Raw genomic sequence first — 22,005 nt, 5'->3', positions numbered from 1 at the left:
GGGATGTATAAGAAAACAGCTAAGCATGAAGCAATAGAGGGAGTCAGTAAGCAGCTTTTTTCCATGGCTTCTGCCTTCTAGTTCCTCCTTGAGCTCCCCCTGACTTGTCTTAATGATGGATTATGACCTGAAAGTATAAGCCAAATAAAGACTTTTCTCCCCCCACCTCAAAAAAAAAAAAGAAAAGAAAAGAATTGATGAATTCCTCCCATAGATTTCCCTTCTTTTGACAATTATAATGGTAATGGTCTGGGACTGAATCTGTCCCGTACCTGACTGTAGTCTCTGCTGCTTGAATGAGGTCAGGCTGCCATCCACTCCTTCTCCACCTGGGTCCTTACTAGGGACCAACACACGTGGCTTCCTATGCACAGACATGTTATTTTTTTCAGATGTCAGGAGAAACCATAGAAACCAGAGCTGTGTACACAATATTGTGACATAAAATACAACTCATCTGAATTTGAACTCGGTTTCATGATTCTTTTCTGGACCAGAACTCTATGAAGTCCCCATCCTCCCAGGCATCCATGCTGCTAGAACAGGGATCATCTCAACCCCTCCTTTGCTTTAGTTTGAGTGTGTTCCCCAGTGCTTACTCATTAGAAAGTCAATCCCCAGTGTCACAGTGTGACAGGGTGAAGGATAAGACACAATGAGGTCACGAGTGCTCTGCTGTCATGAAGGGGTTAATGACATCGTCACAGCTGTAGACATCTGTGCCCAGACAGGACTTGTCACAAAAGCCACATTGGTCTCTTACTCTCAAACCTCCCAGTTGCACAATCAGATGGGACAGGAAGAAGGATTCTCTAGATGCAGGGTCCATGCCCTGGTTCTTCCCTGTATCCATAACTGCAAGAAAAAAATCTCAATTCTTGATATTAAGTGCCCAGTGTCAGACATTGTGTTATAGTTGCACAAAACAAACTAATAATCATTTACCTTGAATGCTAAGCACCAAGATAGGACCTTCTAAACCTCTCTCTTTATGTTCACTACTCTGCCCCCCCCAAAGACCCCATCCTTGTCCCAGGATAGAGGGAACATTGTTCCTATCCTCTGCGGTATCCTCTGGCAGGTGTCCCTGCTTCTGATTTATTCACAGCTAGTTCATTTTCTACATAGTAGCTGATCATAAAAAAGGGTGAGAAGCCATTGACAATGGCACTGGTACTTGTTTCCTCGGCATACACTGGATTTTTGGGATCCAGTCTGTTTGGATGCTCACCTTCCTAGACCTGGAGGGAGGGGGGAGGAACTTGAACTTCCCACAGGGCAGGAAACCCTGACTGCTCTTAGGGCTGGATGGAGAGGGAGGAGGAGAGGGAGTGGGGGGAGTGGGAGGGTATTGGGAGGAGGGGTGGAAGTGGAAATTTTTATAAATTAAGAAAAACAAAACAAACAAACAAAAAACTATAAAAAAAACAAAACAAAACCCTTTAAGTAAAATCTCTCTCGGGTATAATCAAAAAAAAAAAAAAAAAAAGGTGAGGCTGTCCATTCATGACCGAGGTGCTGAAATGCCTCTCATTTCCTCATTTCCTCATTTCCTCTGGGGAGAAACAGAAGGTTCTTAGGGTGGCTCTTAGTTCTTGCTGTGGCCCCTGTCCGCCTCCAGGCCTTCCTATGTCACCCTTTCCTGCTCAAATCTAGACCAGTGGCTCTCAAAGCCACATAGAGGCTGAGTTGACCAGTAGTAATTATGTGTTCACTCCTTACCATGTGCTGTAGATGAGCAGCTGCGGATTCTCTGCCTCTAAGACCCTGAGCTCCATAATCACTGGGTCACTGAGAGGGGCCTGGTCCAGCCTGCAAACACAAGAAGGGGCTATTTTTCCTGGGATCCACAACAGAATCATGAAGCCTCAGGGTCCAGGATCCTTGACACTGTTGTCTATAGATGAAAAGTGAGGGGCTTTATTAAGTTCATTCTTAAGCCAAATCCAGGACAAATAATGGAGAACATCAGGCTTAGCAGACAGAGACGTGACAATGACACAGTCAGTCCTAGTGGAACGTGGTCAGTGTGCAGGGAGATCTGAAGCCAGGATGAGGACCTTTGGAACTTTCCAGAGCTGAAATGAGGGCTGGCCCTTTATATCCCTCCCCACATGTCAGTCATTGAAAATAGACTCTCCCAGGGAAGGGAACATGGACGTAGATGAGGGGATTCATATTGACAAAGAGTCACAGAGTTGCTATCAGCATTCCCAGTAGATGGAGGTCATGGCCATATCCCCATAGACATTCTGGACAGAGGACCATGTCAAGCTCCTATAGTGAAACCCCATGAGCCCCCAGGGCTACAGCCACTTTCTGTTCTAGAGCTTTCTCTAACTCTTCCTTTGCCTAGACTGTTGTCTCCAGGTTGGCCAAACCAAAGCCTATTTCTCTATCAGGCCTAGGGAAAGCACTCATGAGCCATCCAATAGACAATAAATAAATTGTTGTAAATGCCCTCTTACAACCATCATTCTCACAATACTGTTGACTTCATAGCCTTCAACAGAGTTTGGCAATAGTGTCATGGGCTGATGGGAGATCTTTATTTGTCTCTTCCCACACAGCTTTAGCAGAAGAGAACCTTGTGTGTTTGTGATTGTATCCCTAGTGCTTAGCACAGAGGGTCCTTGATATGAATGCGTGGCCATATGTATTCATGAATGAATAAATGATTGAATCACTGTTCTGGAGCAAGGCAAACCTGGGGGTCTGGTAAGGTAATAGCCTTGCTAGTACATATGACTGGACAGTACCCAGATACCTACCTGGTATTTGTTTTTACATATGTACACTTTATGTCATTAGAATCCATGAGGTGGGTGTGGCATTCCACCTGATAGATGAGGAAACTGAATTTTACAGAATACGGTGACTTGCCCAAGTCTCAGGTATAAGTGGCACAGCTGGTCAGGAGCCATGCTGACTATGTGTTATCTGTCCCATTTCTTTTCCATATCCCATATATTTTACACCCCCATGTCCCTTCTTTCCCCCTCTCAAGAATGGCATCCTGGAGCCTTACTTACCGCAGGATTCTGAGGTTGCAGGCAGGACTCCTGAGCCACTGACACAGCAGTCTCACACCAAGGTCTCCCAGGTCATTCAGCTGCAGGTCTAGCTCAGTCAGGCTGGAGCTGGCACTGAGCACTGGGGCCAGGTCCGCACAGTGCCTGAATGTGAGGCCACAGTTGACAAGCCTGTATGGGAGATGCTCACCATCAGATTCTCCAGGGATCACTGCTCCTGAGACCTGTTCTATGGTCTCCCTTTGTGAGCCCTGGCATGCGGTGTTAGCAGTGATTAGCTTTTCTAGTGCCTTTTCTAGTCTGGGTAGACAATTCCATGCTAACCACAGCTGAGCTGCAGAATCATGGAGCACAGGTTGAGACCCACTGCTCTGCTGTGACTGGCCATGACAGACCTCCATGAGACTCAGGACAGCTCACTGGTGTATTTCAAGAGTCATCTAAAGTGACATTCACCAATAGAATAAGGACATGACTCACTTGTTATGTGAAATCTTAGTAAATATGGAGTCCATAGAAACAGAGCAAAAGGCTGATTACAAGGGAGAGAGCAGGAGGAAGTGGGGATGCCATTCCCTGGGCCTGGAGCTTTCTTCCCTCTGCTTCATTTAGCCTCCTCCTCTGTGCTCTTCAGCTCTGCTGCAGCCACTTCCTCAGGATGTTTGCTCCACTGAAGCCCTAATGGGCCTGTTGTTAGCAAAAGCTAGTGGGCCTCCCTGTTGAATATCAGTATTCCATGATCTCTAAGAATAGAATCCCTTTTCCATTTCTTTAACATAACATTCTGGCCTCTGCCATAGGTGTAGCCAGAGGCTTTGATGAATCTGCAATGGATATGAAACCTCACCCTAGACCCAGCTTTTGCCTCTGTTTTCCTGCCATCCATCTCTGCTTCAGGAAAGAATCCAAACCAGACTCACCACAATGTCCTTAGTTGACATCCAGGACATCTCAGGGTACTACAGAGACTCCGCACTGCATAGTAGCTCAGTTCATTTCCACTTAGGTCCAGCTCCTTCAGACTTCCTGTGAACTCAAGAGTGGAGAAGAATATCTGCCAAGTGGCATCAGTGATCGGAGTCCACCTGGACCTGAGGGAGAGAGATATTTGGTAGACGTGATTCATGTGTGCATGGTCTGATGTGCACAGCCTCACAAGGCAGACTAGGTTTCTATCTGCTTGAGAACCACGCCTCAATATGCCATCCCCAGGATTCACCAGCTTCTACCTGCTCCTTTGCTCCAACATCTGGATCCTTTCCTGAGTGGTTCCTCATCTACATCCTTATCATAGCATTCTGTGTGCCCATTTTGTGTGTCTGTTTCTGAATCAGTCTAGGTGTGTTGGTGCCATTGTCAAAGGAGCAGCAGATGATAGTTAATAGTTAAGGTTCCCACCTACCAGAAAGTCATTCTCTGATGGGAAACCTCATTTTTCCAGGCCACGCTACAGACTCTGGAATATCTTTTGTCTCTGTCTGTAACTTCATATGTGCTACTGCAAATTTCCCTGCATCATAGCATGTTTATCTGATGAATACATACTGACCTACTCAGCATTTTTATCTGGTGATTGTCAAGAAGAATACTCATCCTTAAGCTGTATTGTCTAATGTTAGCTTACACAGAGTTTTAATGAATAAAAATGCATGTAAAAATGATACACAGGCAATGCCTATAAAAATAACCGAATTTTCCCCAACTACCAGAACAGCTGTGCAATAGCTTCAAAGTAGTTTTAGATTAGAGCATGTGCCTTGCTAATGGTTTTTGAGATAAACAATTCCAAGAAAGGCAATTTTGTGTCCAAGGACTTAGAGCCAGCTTTTTTATTTGTCAAACTAAGGTTGAAAGTGCAGAGCAACCTAAGTGCTGCGTGCAGTATCTTTTGCTAGGTCTGACTGGAAACCTAGGACAGCGATTAACTCTCTTCACAAGTTCCAAACCTCCGTTTTCTTCTATGGGCATGTGTAAGGCCCGGGCCCTCCCTTGCTCCCTGGGATGCAAATCAAGGACTGTTTTGGCTAACCAGCTAAAGCTTCCTGCTAGTTCCATGCTTGTTCTGCTCTAGCCTGGTATAATAGCATAGGGCTTTATATTACTTTAAAATGGTAATTTTCTTAACCTGCCTGGAAAAGCCCAGGCACCAAGGTACCTCTTACCTGTCTGACTCTGCCTTACACCCTTCAACCTCCTGCCTGTGGAGAAGCTCACTCAGCGCCAGCTTCCCCATCCCCCTCTGGCTGGGAGGGGTTTCCATTACTGGGGCCAAAGGGAATTTTAACCCCGGATTAAGCTTAAATAAACGGGCATTCTCTCCTCTTGAGAATGACTCGAACTCTCTATCTCTGTGTTGTGCATCTTGTGTTTTAACCCCTAGGACCTTACCTAGCTCGTGGAAGGTATGGAGTCGCGTTCCATACCAGATAGGTGGTGATACAGACCTGGGGTGCGGGTGGAAATGTCCTCTTCAGGCATGTATCCTGAAGACTCAAAGTTCAGCCAATTAACTGTTTTTTATATTCAGAAAATAATTTGACTTCATAGTCCCAAGAAAGAGTTACAAGTTTTCCAGTATAGAAAATACATTTTAATATTTAAAATGGATTTAGATCACTATTACCTTGTTGAATGCCATTTGAGCTAATATTATTAGATTTATGGTAAAAATGAGTCCAAACAAAACTTTATAGGTGACTCAAAGAATGCAGAGAAACACTGGACTCTGTGAGTCATAGATAATCCAGAATTTACAATTTCTTATTACAAAGTATCAGTTCAAAATGCTTACTTAGTTGTGAGTCAGTGTAAATTGCCTTTTTCCTTCCTGGGAGAATACAGGGCAGAAGGTGGAAGCAGCTAATATACTCAGATATGTCCCAAGTACACAATTTTGGGGTTTTGTTTGGGGGGGGTTCTCCAGCAGTTTAGGATTATGATTCCTTTTAAATCCCTCATAAGACAAGACCTTCATCCAGCAAGTGATGGAAATGGAAGGCAGAGATCCAAAGCAGAGCAGTGAGCTGAGCTCCCCAAGTTCAGTTAAAGAGTGGGAGGAGTGAGAATATGAGCAAAGGAGTCAAGACCGTGATGGGAACACCCATTGAAACAGCTTACCTGAGCTAATGGGAGCTCATCAACTCCAGCTGGACAAGGAAGAAGCCAGCATAGGTCCAAACTAGTCCTTCTGAATGTGGGTGATAGTTGTGTGGTTGGGGCAGACTAGAGGGCCACTGGCAGTGGCACCAGGACTGATTCCTACTGCTTGTAACGACTTTTATGGAACCTATTCTCTTTGGATGGAAACCTTACTTAGCCTTGATATAGTATAAAGGGCACTGAACCTTTCCCCTAGCAATATGCCTTACCCTCCCTGGAGAATGGATGGGGGTGGAGTGGGAAGGAAGGTGGATGTAATGGAAAGATAGGAGGGAGAAGGAACTAGGATTGGTAAGTAAAATTAAAAAAAAAAGATAGTTTGTTTTCGTTTCAAATAAGAAAAATAAAATAAATAAAAAAATTTAAAAAGAGTTGCCGTTGTCATGGTATCTCTTCATAGCAATACAAGCCCCAAGACTGTATGTTTGTATGCCTGCTTGTATGTGTGCACTCTATGCATGCAGAAACCTGCAGAGACTTGAAGCAGGGCATCGGATCCTCTGGAAATATAGATAATAGTGGTTGTGAGCCACCTGCTGTGGGTGCTGGGAATGGATCCACATCCTTTGCAAGAGTATCAGGCTCTCTTAACGGTGGAACCAGACTCTCAGTTCCCACAGGATGGTAGTTTGGATGCATGTTTAGCATGTACACTGACTGAGAGTGGAACTTCAGAATGTGCTATCACGAAACAAGAGGCATCACTATGAGTCACATACATAAGTTTCTCACTATGGTAGTTTGAAAGAAAATGGCCCCTAAAGCGAGCTTCAATTTTAGAAGTTGTGGTCTTATTGGAGAGGGAATGGTCTTGCTGGAGTAAGTGTATCACTGTGGAGGCAGGGTTTGAGGTCACATATACGCTCAAGCCACACCCAGTGAGACAGTCTACTTCTAGTTTCCTGCTTATCAACATGTAATAGCTACCTCTCCAGTGCTGTCTCTACCTGTAAACTGCCCTATCCCACTGTGATGATAATGGGATGAATCTCTAAACTGAAAGCGAGTCCCCACAATCAAAGGTTTTCTTGTCATGATGTCTCTTTAAACCAATAGGAACCCGAACTAAGACACTCACCTGCCATCTTTTATTCCTTAACTTTAACCAAGGTCCACCCATTTTCCTTACATGCAATGACTTCCTACTTCTCTCCCTGCCTTGTCTGATTTCCCCCTCAATTTTTCTATGTCACTATTAGTCAAAGCCTCTCCCTATCCCATGGGGTTGTCCCAAGGCTCTGAAGGTTACTGTCCCTGCAAGCAGGCTGGTGTTCCTTGTTTCTCTGGCCCTATCTGGTCTCTGTCTCTGTACATACTTGGAATTCTTCTGAAGCTCCACACCAGGCCACCTCTATTTCCATCATCTGTATCAAGGTCCTTCAAGGCTCACTTCTTTATAACCACAGACACTTAGAAACAACTTATACTGGCCAAGAGCAGGAAGAAACCAATTCACTAAGAAATTCTCTCTAGGCAATATCAGACGGCTATTCAGAATGGTGAGTACTAAACCTTTAGTACCAGAGAAGACAGTCTTGATTCATTAAGCAAATAAACATGAATATAAGATAACAGAAATTGTGTGGCTCAGGAATCCCATAGAAAATTATATACAGAAAAAAACAAAGGGGGTGTCATATTCCTTTTTTCATGCTGTTGATCAAACCTAGGGTCTTGGGCTTATTAGGTGAGGTGTTTTGAATGACAGGTCACCTAGACATGCAAATTTGAATGCTTGATCCTTAACTGGCGGTTCTCTTTGGAAAGGGTTAGGTATGGCTTTATGGGAGGAAATATATCACTGGGGATAGGGTTTAAGATTTCAATGCCTTGAGCAACACCCGGTATATTCTTTGTGCTTCCTGCTTGTGGTTCAAGAAATAAGCTCTCAGCTGCTGCTCCAGTCATCATCCTTTCCCTCTGCCATGATGGACCCTGATCCCTCTGGACCAGAAGCCCAGATAAATTCTCCCATAAGTTGCCTTGGCCATGGTGCTTTATCACAGCAACAGAAAATTATCCAACAGAGTAGGCAATCTCTCTACCAAATGAGTATCATCCTTAGTCAATGACATTTTGAGACAACATCACACTATGTAGCCCAGGCTAGACTGGTACTTCTGACCTTCTTGTGTCAACCTTCTGAGTTAGGGATGACATGTACCCAATCAAGCTCAGTTAACACAATATTTAATGCTGCTCTCTAAGAAATGGAATTCTGTAGGATACTAACTTTCTGTTGTTTTGATAACTGATAAATCCTCAGTCTTCTACAGCAAGTATTTTTTTTATTATTTCATCCTATGAATATAAAATGAGAGTTATTGAGACAACTTCCTACATGTATATAATACCGGTTAATGACATTTGTTTTCTTTGACCAGTTTTCCCTCCTCCCCTCATCCTCTTCCTGTTCTCTAACCTTTGCTCCACTACTTTTAAGTTATTTATTTTTCACATGGGCTCTTGCTGTGTTTTCAGCTTGGTGTCAAAGTCCTCAACACTAGATAACTGTTGTTTCTGAATATTTCAACAGTCCCACCCTGTGTAATTAGAGTAGTTGACTTTCTTCTCTTCCAGTTTTAAATCCTTGGAGAACAACTGTATTTCTCTCTTGCTATTGATTGGCAGGCCCTGGTATAAAATCAGTGCTTAATGAATCATCTAGAAAGGGGAGAGACACATACTGAAACGGTTTACCACTTCTGCACAGTGAAAGAGGGCCCTGGAATACAAGGTCTACATTGCTGCTGGGATCGGTGGACATTAGGACACCCTCAAGCAGAGTGTCAGGCTCAATCTGCCTTCATTGACACACAAAAGAAAAGCATCTGATCAGGAAAAATACAGGAACTCTAATGAATAAGCCTTCTGGGGTGGGAAGGCCTCAGGTCCAAGGTACTTGTCATGGGGAGGGAAGATGGTGCCTGCAGGAGTTGGATGAGGTTTCTCTCAGAGAGAAAGCATGACGAGTGAGAGGACCAGTACCTATGGGTCCTTTGAACCTTGTGAAGGGCGAAGAGGATTTGAATCAGAGAAGGCGGGTGGCCCTTACCAAGTTCATACCTCAATTGCATAGTTAAGCACACAGAGGCAGAGAAAGGTGCTCAGATTCAGCAGTTACATCTCGCTGGTGTCCTGTTTCCTGATGACCTGAAACCAACTAAGAGTACTACTGGTGCTCAGAACACGTGTGCTCATTCAATCCACAGGGAAGCTGGAGAGAGGGCTGTGTCTGGATACTCACAGAACCATACTGGGGGCCACCGGTGTTTGTTCCTGTTGTCCACAAGCGTTCAGCTGAAGCCTTTTCACATGGTGGCAGAACTTAATGCAGAAAGTGACCACCATGAGTTCCACATCTGTATGAACCACCAGGTGGTTAATGTTTGTCTGGAACACTGGGTATATTGTATCCACTGAGGCATGCACTGTTGTTCCCTGAAAAATGTGCGTTACATCTGTCAGGAGGTCCCCATCCTGAGTCTCATACAGACAATGGAGGAAACCCAGAGTATAGGGTTGATGGTGTTGGGTTTCCTTTAGGATGTGCCGTTGTAGGTACAACCCTGTCTCCTGAAGCAAACTGCAGGCAAAGATCTTCTGCATTTTTCTTATTCCTCTTTTACTTGAAAGACCAAATAGGAAGCGCACAGTGGGTGCTTCAAACAGGTCATGTCTTCCATAGACTTCCTTTAGTGCTTCCACAATTCTGTAGACATTCATATAACCAAGTCTTAGCACATTATTCTCCAATACATAGGATATTGCTGCAAAGAACTCCTGGAGATACACGTGGGCAAAGCTGTAACTCAGAGATTCAGGATGCTTTTGAAGGATACCAGTCTTCAGGAAAGTGGCAATGACACCATCTGCCAATTCTTGGATCTGAAAATCTCTCTCACTGAACAGGGTCTTTTTTTGGCAGATTCCCTCAGCAGCCAGTGAGCAGAGTGCTCTGAGCTGGTACCCCAGGGCATGTCCTGAGAGAGTCTGGGAAAGGTATTTCAGGCAGAGCTCCGTGGTGGTCCGTGAGGTCAGTGAGAGTTCTTGTCCTTGATCCATCTGCTGCTTCAGGCAGGTGCAGACCAGCCAGGACACCCAGGGTACCTCACACAGTGTTGAGAGCACTGGGTTTGATTTAACCAAGTTAAAAGCTGCCATTGCTTCGCTTTCCTCTGTGAAGTATTTGTAGATGTATTTCTTCCGTTCAGACTTAGAGAAGCCCAGGACCTCCACCCAACGTGGCTGCCCCAAGGAAGGAATGAGCTTCTTCAGAACTGTGGTTCGAGCTGTGAGCAGCAAGGAAGCCTGAGGCAGGACAGATTTCCCAAGCAAACTGCCCAGCAGTGTGTGCACAGGTTGTGGCTGGCTCCAGTGCAGGCAGAAATTTGGATTTTTATCTTCCAAGACCCATGCTGGCTCATCTATGCCATCTAGGATGAAGAGCAGCTTCTCAGGGTGAGACAAGATCTCCCTCATGGGAGCTGCAGACAGAGTCTGGTCTTTTGCTATAAGCTCACCCAGACTCAGCTGCTTGCACTGGGCCAGCTCTCTGCAGCTGAAGTAGAAGACATGCTGGAAGCGATCCCTGTAGAGCTGGCCTTCCCCCCATGCTTTCCTCACCTGCCTAGCCAGCATTGACTTTCCAATCCCAGCAACCCCCTCTAATACAACAAGTTGAGGCTCTTTCTGGATATCTTGGCTTGGGCAAAATAAGTCTTGGATCTCAATCAGATGTCCTCTCTCCTCTCCTTTATATTTACGCCAGCTTTTGCAGAGCAAGGTCTCCCGGCCTCTTGGGCAAGGTTTTTGTAGAAGTAGCAGCTGTGCGAAATTTTGCAGCAAATCATTTGTTTTCCAGATCTGCATGGGGAAAAGGGTTTCTCTTCTTCTGCTCTGATGTATTTCTGAAATGATTCCTAAATAAGGGAGAGAAAGATGGAGTATAAATGAATATATTAGGGTTTTATTTTTAATTTGTTCTTTCCTTCCTTTCTTCCTTCAACCCTTCAACAACTTGAAGAATATAGGCATCTCTCTGAGCTGTACAACATATTGGATTTGGGTCTTGGGTGCTAAGAATGTGAGCTTTAGAGCACAAGAGTATAGCTTATGTCTTCCCTTTAATAATAATTATAATAATGCTGTATGATGTTAATTCATACTTCATATATTTATTGATGTTTTACTCTGGGCCAGACCTGCTCTTGGGGCTGAGTATAAAGGGTGAGTTCACAGACACAGCTCTGTCCTCATTCTGTCTGTGGGATCCAGTAGCTCCACTGAGCTCAGCTTTCCCATCTGTAATTTGGGGGCTGTAGTCTCTCCTACAGGAGGCCATGGAGTACTGGGGAGATTAGAGACAGTAGAGCCAATGTCTGTTTCTGATATTATCCCATTATCCCTCTTCAGCTTAGTACTCACAACATCATTCTGTAAGTCCTGAGATTTTGGGTCTGATGGGATGATCTTAGGATGCCTTAATGTAAATGTTTTGGGGCATCAACTTAGTCCCCTGTCTCTAAGCCTGGCAACTTCAGGCATATATTTCATTCCATTCCAGATATTGCTAACAACAAGACTTGTCTGTGACCACTGTTGTATGTCTTTAGTTCCCACTGAAATTTATGTTGAAACTAGTGTTGAAATTCACTTGCCAGTGCAGTAGTACAGGGACAAGGGTTCAGTGTAAGTGTTTGGAGTCATGGCGGTAGGCCCCTTAATAGTTGACCAATACTTTTCATCTAAGAATAGGCAAGCTGTTGTAAGCAGGGGTTCCTTTTCTCTCCTGCAGGCACCTGGTTGCCTGTATACCATTTTTTTAAGCAGGGCACTCACAGTCTCTACCCTTGGACTTCTAGACTTCAGAGTGTAGTTAGACATACAAGTTCGAAAGAAAAAAATCCTTTAATTCATCACTCAGAAGACAGAGGCAGGAAAATGTTGTGGGAGTAACTTCCGCTGCCTCAACCAATAGTCGTTGAAATACGAGCCCACAGTGCAGCGGGGAGCGACTTCCGCTCCGTCAGCCAATAGCTGCTGAAATACCAGCCCACTGGGACGTGGTATATTTCTCTTTTAAAAAGAGAAGCAGATCCGGATCAGACCCTCTTGGTTCCGGCTCTTGGTTCCGGTGCTTGCTCCTGGCTCCTGCTCCCGGCTCCTGCGACTAGGCTTCCTTCCTGACGGTTTATGGTGTATGTAAGTTTTACCCCCCAAAATAAATAACCCCTTAAAACATAACTGGTGTGGGATTGATTCGCCAATAATTGACGCCCAACATTTGGTTTAAGAACCACCCCACCCCCCCACCCCTGGCTCGGCCTCCCAGGATACACAGGTCCAGACAGTCTCTGCTGGCTTACTTTGCCCTGTTCGGCACGGATTTTTAAATTTTTCCTTGCAACGTGAGTCAAAGAGCTCACAGCGCAAGCTCCCTTTGAAGTTCCAGCAAGCTGTTTGAAACCCCTGCCATCCGCCATAACTGATTAGGAGTGCTGCAAGCGGCTTGACCCTTAATCCCAGCACAAGGACAGGGGGCCCAAAGCACTAGGCCTCTTTAGCAACAGCCCAGTGGCTGTGTCATGACCCTCTGCATCCGGTTGAACAGAGCAGCAGGGCCTTGTTTATTGCCTTGTTTATTGGCCACTGGAAGCTCTCTGACCTTTTGTGATCTGTGGATTTAACCTCTGGATTTGAGTGTATATATTCTAGAGTTTACTTCCTCAATCAACACCACTGCCATGTGGATTCAGGTGCGCCCCACCTCCTACTGGCAGGCAACGGTCATTACAGGTAAGATTTTTCTTTTCGGTTGAAAATAAATACATACATACATACATACAAGTACAATTTCCTTTGATTGAAAATGTCAGAAAATATTACTATCCAAAAGTTCAATGGTTTTTTCAATTGCGCTATGGAGGATATTCTGAAGGATGTCTCAGATATTCCTCTTACTTTGTTATTCCTGGGATCTGTTGCTTTTCTGGTGTTTGGCTATTTTATAAGAAAAATACAGTCCTTACAGACTGAATCTACAATGCTGAGGGCAGAGATTAAAACCTTAAGAACAATTCAGACTGATACCAACCTCCTCAAAAAAGAGTTTGGAGATTTCAAGGAAGAAACTAGATCAGAGTTTGGAGATTTCAAGGAGGAAACTAGATCAGAGTTTGGAGTTTTCAAGGAGGAAACTAGATCAGAGTTTGGAGTTTTCAAGCAGGAGACTAGATCAGAGTTTGGAGTTTTCAAGCAGGAGACTAGATCAGAGTTTGGAGTTCTCAAGGAGGAGACTAGATCTTTGTTTGATATGACTCGGTTGACTGACCAAAATATCAAGAAGGTACAGTCTGATATTGCTTCTTTAGAAGGGAGCTTCACTGCTCTGGAGGAGGGGACAACCAAAATGACTCATAACCTCCAGTCCATGACTGTAAGTGCTGAAACATTAGCTGAGAGGATTATAACCATTGAATGTGAAAATCGGACTTTATCAAAAGGGTATGATAGATTAATTGACAGGATTTCCATACAAGAAGGCACAGTACATGCCATGAGGATTATGTCCAAGGAGGATATCGTATCTCTAACGGACAAGCTCCACGCCTTGGAATTATCAATGAAGGCGATTGTGTCCAAGGAGGAAATAGTGTCTCTGACGGACAAGCTCCATGCCTTAGAATCGTTAATGAAGGCTTTGGAGCATAATACTGGACAGGAGATTCAGGACTTACAGAAGGCAATGGTGAGCAGATTTAATAAGATTGAGGAAATCATAGACTCTGATGAACAGGAGCAAAAGGTAGAAAGGCAACCTTCACCTCAAAAAACTCTCAGTCTACATAGAGTTATACCTGCCTTTCCAGTAATAACATCAGAAAAGAAAACTGGCTCCAAAACCCCTAAGGTCATTAAAGAACATACATGGGAGCCTATACGTATGAATGATCTGAAAGAATTTAAACAAGCAATTGTGAATTATGGACTACATTCATCCTTTGTTAGGGAGATGTTAAAATCCTGGGCTCTGAGCAACAGGGCCACCCCTCAAGATTGTAACCAGCTCACATCAGCTATCCTCGAGAACGGACCTTTATGGCATTTCAAATGCCTATTCAAACAAGAGGCCAGACTTTTACAACAACAAGAATCAGCGAAAGGAATTGAGGTTTCTCTAGATCAAATTCTAGGGGAAGGACCTTACTCTGATCCTCAGGAACAAGCTCTTTATGATGAAAACATTTTATCCATATGTGCTACAGCAGCTCTAAGGGCCTGGGACAGGGTTCAAGACTCAGGTAAGAGAGTAGAATCGTATGTCAGGGTCAAACAGGGTCAGAGAAAACCCTTTAGTGACTTTTTGCAACGACTAACTAAGACTGTACAAATAGGGATACCTGATCCAGAAGCAAGAAATATAGTAATTGAGTCTTTGGCATATGAGAATGCCAATGTAGAATGCAAAAGGATCCTGGGGCCTTTAAAGCTCAGATCAGCGCCTTTGGACGAATGGGTTTTACATACAATGAATGTTGATACATTTGATTATGGCAATGAAACATGGGTACAAGAAGCAATTTCCAAAGGTAAAAGGAGACATCAGATTACAAAATGCTTTCACTGTGGCAAAATGGGACACATGAAAAGGGACTGCAGACAATGGAATTCCAGGAATAATGCCTCTTCTAGGAATAACAGGAATAGGAGGACTCAGCCTTCAGGTTTATGTAGGAGATATGGAAAGGGCAGGCATTGGACGAATGAGTGTAGGTCAACAAGAGATAAACAGGGCAACCCGTTGCCATCGGGAAACTCAATAGGGGGCCTCTCGAAGGCAACCATGGCAAATGTGGTCCAGTCATTTCCGATCACTGCAGAGAACATGCCTCTTCAGGGAAATTAGAATGCCCCGTGCCTGCTGTTAAAAGCAATAACGGCCTGAAGGATGAGTTAAATGTGGTGAATGAATCAAGAAATCTAAGAGGACAAAGTAAACGAATATTCTGGCAGACTTCTATCAATGAACAAAGACCACAGCTAAGAGTGTGTGTAAATGGCAAACTTATTACTGGCTTACTGGACACAGGTGCGGATGTAAGTATCATTACACCAGAGTCTTGGCATCTGCATTGGCCTCTTCAGGAGGTAGATATTCAGTTCTTAGGAATTGGAACCCTATCTCGAGTAAGACAAAGCACGAGATGGGTCAATTGTATAGGTCCAGACGGACAAATAGGAAAACTAAGGCCATATGTAGCAAATATTGCAGTGAATTTATGGGGCCATGACCTATTGCAGCAATGGAATACCCAAATTAACATTCCTGCTGCTTCCAGAGCCTATATTTCTGAGGACAATATTACAAGATATTACAGATGGCGGAAACCAGCCATTAGAGCTATATAAGAACACAACACAATTGATGGCCCTTCAGAGGTACCAACAGCCATGCCTCTACAATGGTTGACTGAGAAACCAATATGGACTAAACAGTGGCCTTTAGCTGAGGAAAAGTTACAGGCTTTAGAAGAGCTGGTACAAGAGCAATTAGATGCTGGACATATAGAAGAATCTACCAGCCCTTGGAACTCTCCTGTATTTGTTGTTAAGAAAAAATCTGGTAAATGGAGAATGGTGACAGATCTTAGAGCTATCAACAAGGTTATTCAACCTATGGGCCCTCTGCAATCTGGAATTCCTCTGCCCTCCCTGTTACCAAAGGGATGGCCTCTTATAGTTATTGATCTGAAAGATTGTTTCTTCACTATACCATTACAAGAAAAAGATACAGAAAAGTTTGCCTTCACAGTGCTTACCTATAATAACTCTCAGCCTGCAAGGAGGTACCAGTGGACCGTCCTCCCACAGGGAATGTTGAACTCTCCCACCCTGTGCCAATATTTTGTAAGCCAACCATTGAAAATTATATGCAAACAATTTCCTAAGTCCATAATATACCACTATATGGATGATATCCTGATATCTGATCAAAACAAAGATACCTTAGAAAGGCTGTTTGAAGAAGTAAAACTAGTATTATCTAAATGGGGATTGCAAATTGCTCCTAAAAAAATTCAGAGAGGAGATTCTGTTAATTATTTAGGTTATAAAATAGGCTTACAAAGAATTAAGACTCAAAAGGCACAAATCAGGAGAGACCGGTTACGAACTCTTAATGACTTTCAAAGATTATTGGGAGACATTTCCAGTCTACGACCAGCTGTTGGGATAACACCTGATCTAATAATTCATTTAAACAAAACCTTAGATGGTGACAAAGATTTGAATAGTCCCAGAGAGTTAACAGCTGAAGCAGAAAAGGAACTGATGATGGTTGAGGAAAAATTACAGGAGGCACATGTAGATAGGGTAGATCCAAATCTTAGTTGCATTCTAGTTATATTACCTTCCAGAATTTCTCCTACAGGAATTTTAATGCAGAAGGAAGATACTATTTTAGAATGGATCTTTTTACCACACAAACCAAGTAAAAAATTAAAAACTTATGTGGAAAAAGTCTCTGAATTGATTATAAAAGGAAAATTGAGACTTCGTCAATTAGCAGGTATAGACCCAGCAGAAATTATAGTGCCTTTCACTGCTGATGAGATAAAAAAAGTTGTGGGAAGACAATGAACCATGGCAAAGAGCTTGTGCTAATTTTTTGGGAGAAATCAATAACAATTACCCAAAAAGCAAGAGACTTAACTTTATAAAGAGAACTTCTTGGATCCTCCCTCGAATTGTCCGTGATGCTCCAATAACCAGAGCCCATACATTTTATACCGATGCTAATAAATCAGGGAAAGCAGGTTACAAATCAGAAGAATTGAGTAAAGTGGAACAAAGTCCTTATGATTCTGTCCAGAAGGCAGAATTATATGCCATCCTTATGGTGCTTAGGGATTTTAAAGAACCTCTTAATATAATTATTGACTCGCAATATGCAGAAAGAGTTATTTTGCATATTGAAACTGCTGAATTTATACCTGATGATACAGAACTGACCTCATTGTTTATCCAGGTACAAGACATGATCAGAAACAGGCTCTGCCCTATGTATATAACGCATATCCGATCCCATACGGGTCTGCCAGGTCCTCTAGCACAAGGTAATGCAGATATTGATCAATTATTGATTGGTAGTGTGCTGGAGGCATCTGAATTTCATAAAAAACATCATGTCAATAGCAAAGGCTTGAAAAAAGAGTTTTCTATTACATGGCAACAAGCTAAGGAGATTGTAAAGAAATGCCCTACTTGCTCTTTTTATAACCAAACACCATTGCCTGCAGGGACTAATCCAAAGGGTATTAAAAGGAATGAAATTTGGCAGATGGATGCGTTTCACTTTCTAGAATTTGGCAAATTAAAATATGTACATCACACCATTGACACTTATTCAGGCTTTCAGTGGGCAACCGCTTTAAGCTCAGAAAAAGCTGACTCAGTAATCACACATTTATTAGAAGTTATGGCCATAATGGGTATACCTGCACAAATAAAAACAGATAATGGTCCAGCTTATGTATCTAGAAAAATGAAACGATTTTTTTGCTTATTATAATATTAAGCATGTTACAGGTATACCATACAATCCTACAGGTCAAGCAGTTATAGAAAGATCAAATCGTACTATAAAGGATATGCTAAACAAACAGAAAGGGACGAAAGATACCCCCAGAAATGATTGCATAATGCTTTATTAACCTTGAATTTTCTTAATGCTAATGAGAAAGGAACAACAGCAGCAGAGAGGCATTGGATAATGGAAAAAACTTCTGAACTAAACCAACCTGTTTATTTCAAAGATGTGCTGACCTCTCAATGGAGGCCAGGAGATGTGCTACGTTGGGGAAGGGGTTTTGCTCTTGTTTCCACAGGAGAAGAAAAATTGTGGATACCATCAAAATTAATAAAGGTTCAATATGAAGAGGAGAAACCTCTTGGAAAGGAGAAATGACAGCTCATCCACAATGATGATATTCATACAGTTGGTAAGAAAAACACATAGAATGGGGGCAGGGTTCTGTTCTTATCTCCACAGGAAAACACTGATTTTTGAAAAGTTCAAGGGACCCTGGATATCTGAATACTGACAGATGGAAAATAATGGCCCAATAAGGACTATCAAGAAAACTGAATAGGTTCTGTAAGTAAAATATACTAAATCATATTTCTAAATTTATAGAGCTAATTTAGAGTTAGACTCTGGCTCAGTCCCTCTCTAATTCCAAGCCTGTTGTTAAAAGAAAAACCCAGAGTTTCTGGAGTTTCTGTCTCATGTCAAGAGCCATGATATGGGACAGAAAGGAATATGAGTTTATAAAACATCTTTACTTTTCTTCATATCTATCATACCTTTCATTAAATATATCTATCATGTCTTTTATTGAATATATGTATGTCTGTATATGTCTATATGATTAATATATGATTATATATTATTATAATCATATAATATATGATATTAATATATGATTAATATATATGATTAATGTTTAAGTTTTCCACAAAGAACAATCAGTTTTTCCTGCAGTGACATTTGAAGTTTCCAGGAAGAAGATGGGGCCCCATAACAACAACTCCACCTGGTTGATATGACATCATGATACTGATAGCACTACTACAAGACCTGTTTTGAGTACCAGCTGCACAAGACGATTCCAACGTGGTTAGCTGAAATGATGCACATCTTGTACAACATTCTGGCCAGTCCTCCACAAAATACTCAGAGACTATTTGCAATTTTAAAAGACATTGATCTTGAAATTTAACCATCATTTTGCTTTCACAGGATCCCCCAGAAAGAACGTCGCCCCCATGACAGCTGGAAGTAATTCTAGAGAACTACGTCCCCTCTCCCAATAAAGTTTGTCCTTGGGTTTAGGGACATCATTTAGGGGTTGGTTATAATTAGTATAGGGTTGAGGGTTGGGGGAGGAATTTTATAAGCGCAGGAATCCTTAAAAAAAAAAAGAGGGATAATTGGATTATGGGATAATAGCTTTGTACTTGTGAGTTATTGTTTTTAGACAAATATATTGGTATTGATTCTTATATATTGATACAAACTTAAATTATGTTGACTATTTTATGCATGCATGCTTCTACCTCTGTTTAAAACATTTTTATGTATTGACATATATATATTGTATTGATATATGTATATTTTACCATATTGCATTGTACACTTCTACCTCTGATTAAGATACTTATATATTGTTTATGTATTGATATATATATTTACCATATTGCAATGTATACTTGCACATTGTTTATATTTGGAGGTCATATTGTCCCCATTTATTGCACAGTTGTTTACTATTTCAATCTTTAAGTTAGATAGATATTGAGAATAATATAGATCAATAGTCATCTAAGTTTGTCATTTATAATTAGACTAATCAGGTTCTTTAGATACATAGACATTATATTCAGTATAGATAGATAATCTTCAACCTCTTCAAAGAGCTGTAGAAAATGGCCTTTAATCTAACTCAGAGTTCTGTGGTAGGGAGACACAATCGCTCCTGGCAACACTGATCTATTCCTGAGAGAATGTTGAGCACCAAAGACACTCCACCTGGAGCCTTTCTTCTTGGCAGAACTGGCCTTTGGGTAAAGAAATGCCCATACCTCAACTACTGACAGAGTTACATAGTATCCGTAAATGGATAAAACAGGACTGTCATATCCTGCCAAGACAGGATAAGATAGTTTTGAAAAGTTCCTTGCCTTTGAAAATGGTATGTCAGTTACGTTAGGCCTTAGCCAAAGTTGGTTGCTTCAACGCTGCAAACGTGATTTTGGATGTTTGCCCAGGTAGCCAGTTGTCTATGTGATTTGTTACATGTTCTGGAAGTTTGATTGTACTTCCTAATTACTCAGGTAACATTATTTCCCTTCTCAGATCTTTGATGGGATTGAAGATTATATAAACATAGTTACTTTCCTTTCATGACGTGGCCAAATTATTTCTTATACAAGACTTAAGCTAGTTAGAATAGGATATTTGTATTTATTGTATATAATTGTGTAGGTTTGTACTTACTGTATATAATTTCGTAGTAGGCTTAGAACTCTCTTACTTAAACAAAAGGGGGAGGTGTTGTGGGAGTAACTTCCGCTGCCTCAACCAATAGTCGTTGAAATACGAGCCCACAGTGCAGCGGGGAGCGACTTCCGCTCCGTCAGCCAATAGCTGCTGAAATACCAGCCCACTGGGGCGTGGTATATTTCTCTTTTAAAAAGAGAAGCAGATCCGGATCAGGCCCTCTTGGTTCCGGCTCTTGGTTCCAGTGCTTGCTCCTGGCTCCTGCTCCTGGCTCCTGCAACTAGGCTCCCTTCCTGACGGTTTATGGTGTATGTAAGTTTTACCCCCCAAAATAAATAACCCCTTAAAACATAACTGGTGTGGGATTGATTCGCCGATAGGAAAATCAGGAGCACAGGGCCACCATTTTTATATGGTGAGTTTGGAAGCATCCTGGCCTATAATCCATCAGTCACTCAATCAATTACACAAACAAATAAACAACAAGAATAACAAAAGTTACCCAGTCTCTGTTCCTGGCAATGGAAAACAAACTGACACATTTGCTCTTGATGTAACCTGCTCCACCATTTGCACAGCACACTTTGCAGGCTTCCTCCATCTTATCCTACCCTCCTTGCCCCAACAGGTGCATCTGGGGAGTCTTCTCTCCAGTTATGGACCTGACCACAGATCTCTTATCTGCATCTCCTTTGTAAAGAACTCAAGACAAGACAGACAGGAGAATGACCCATGGATTAGAGTCCAAGTTCATCTCTCAGCAATTACAGTATCTTCAAAGTACAAGGCAGTTTCCTTTGCCAAGGTGCTGTTGAATATATGGTGAGAGCACAGAGTGCAGCATCAATTCACACAATTTACCCTTTAGAGACTGGCTTCAGGGGCCGACTTGCCTCTGAAACCAGGATCTATTGATCTGATCTCATTGTCTTCTGTTGGAAGACTTCTACCATCGCAGGCTCATGTCTGTTGCGAAGATCTGCCTGACTCAGGCCATGTCTTCCTGAGGTGCCATGAGAGGACTCAGCTCTTTCTAGGCTATGCTCTCCAAGACCTTCCAGCTGGGATGTATCTGTGACCATGCACACATCTAAATCCTCTTTAGTTCTTTAAAGAGTCTCACTTTAAGACTATCTGGTGCTGCAAGTTAATGTGGTTGAAGAAAAAACTTATGAACTCTATATGGATCCCAAGAATCCCTGTGCACACTGCACTTGTATTGTGGCCCCTGTTATTCACAGTTCAGAAAGTTGACTCAAGGGACCCACATAGTAAGAGGGCTAGCTAGACTTGGTCCACTGACAAGCTCTGTGCATGAATGAGAGCCTCTGCCTCACTGAATATGGGAGAACAACTGAGCAAGATTCCAGATCTCAATTTAGGGTGCTCACAAACATACACAGTGCAAACCCCATATATGTATGCTCCAGTACACATAAAGATACACACACACACACACACACACACACACACACACACACACACACATCACAATACACATAAAAAAGAAAAAGCCAATAAAAAATCCACAGGAAATGAATGGAAATGGGAAATATCTTACTTAGTGAGATAATCATGCTCAGAAATACAAATGACATACTTTCTCTGTCCTATATACCATACATCATATGTTATATGTTCTGTATGATCGATATGTTTAGATATGAGTGTTTAATTTGTTATATTTTAAAGTTTCTTTTAAATAAATTTTGAGAATTTTCTATGCCCATACCATATTTATATCATTTCGAC

General features: G+C 42.3%; 1 protein-coding gene across 7 annotated transcripts in view; it reads right to left on the bottom strand.

Moving 5' to 3' along the window:
* LOC125409513 (NACHT, LRR and PYD domains-containing protein 1a-like) overlaps positions 1-22,005 on the bottom strand; it is a 57,856-nt gene that overhangs the window by 14,695 nt on the left and 21,156 nt on the right. For all 7 annotated transcript variants that reach the window (XM_087910368.1, XM_087910369.1, XM_087910367.1 and 4 more), the window contains 5 exons: positions 9,439-11,113; positions 3,953-4,123; positions 3,033-3,203; positions 1,723-1,812; positions 273-364 (listed from right to left, as the gene is read on the bottom strand). In XM_087910368.1, the coding sequence (XP_087766494.1) occupies positions 273-364; positions 1,723-1,812; positions 3,033-3,203; positions 3,953-4,123; positions 9,439-11,113 (2,199 nt within the window). The remainder of the gene's footprint in view (positions 1-272; positions 365-1,722; positions 1,813-3,032; positions 3,204-3,952; positions 4,124-9,438; positions 11,114-22,005) is intronic.

The sequence above is a fragment of the Myodes glareolus genome, chromosome 9 (genome assembly GCF_982192425.1).
Source record: "Myodes glareolus chromosome 9, mMyoGla1.1, whole genome shotgun sequence".
In the NCBI taxonomy this organism is placed as follows: Eukaryota; Metazoa; Chordata; class Mammalia; order Rodentia; family Cricetidae; genus Myodes; species Myodes glareolus.
Note: the sequence above shows the minus strand (reverse complement) of the source record. Positions and strands in the feature narration are given on the sequence as shown.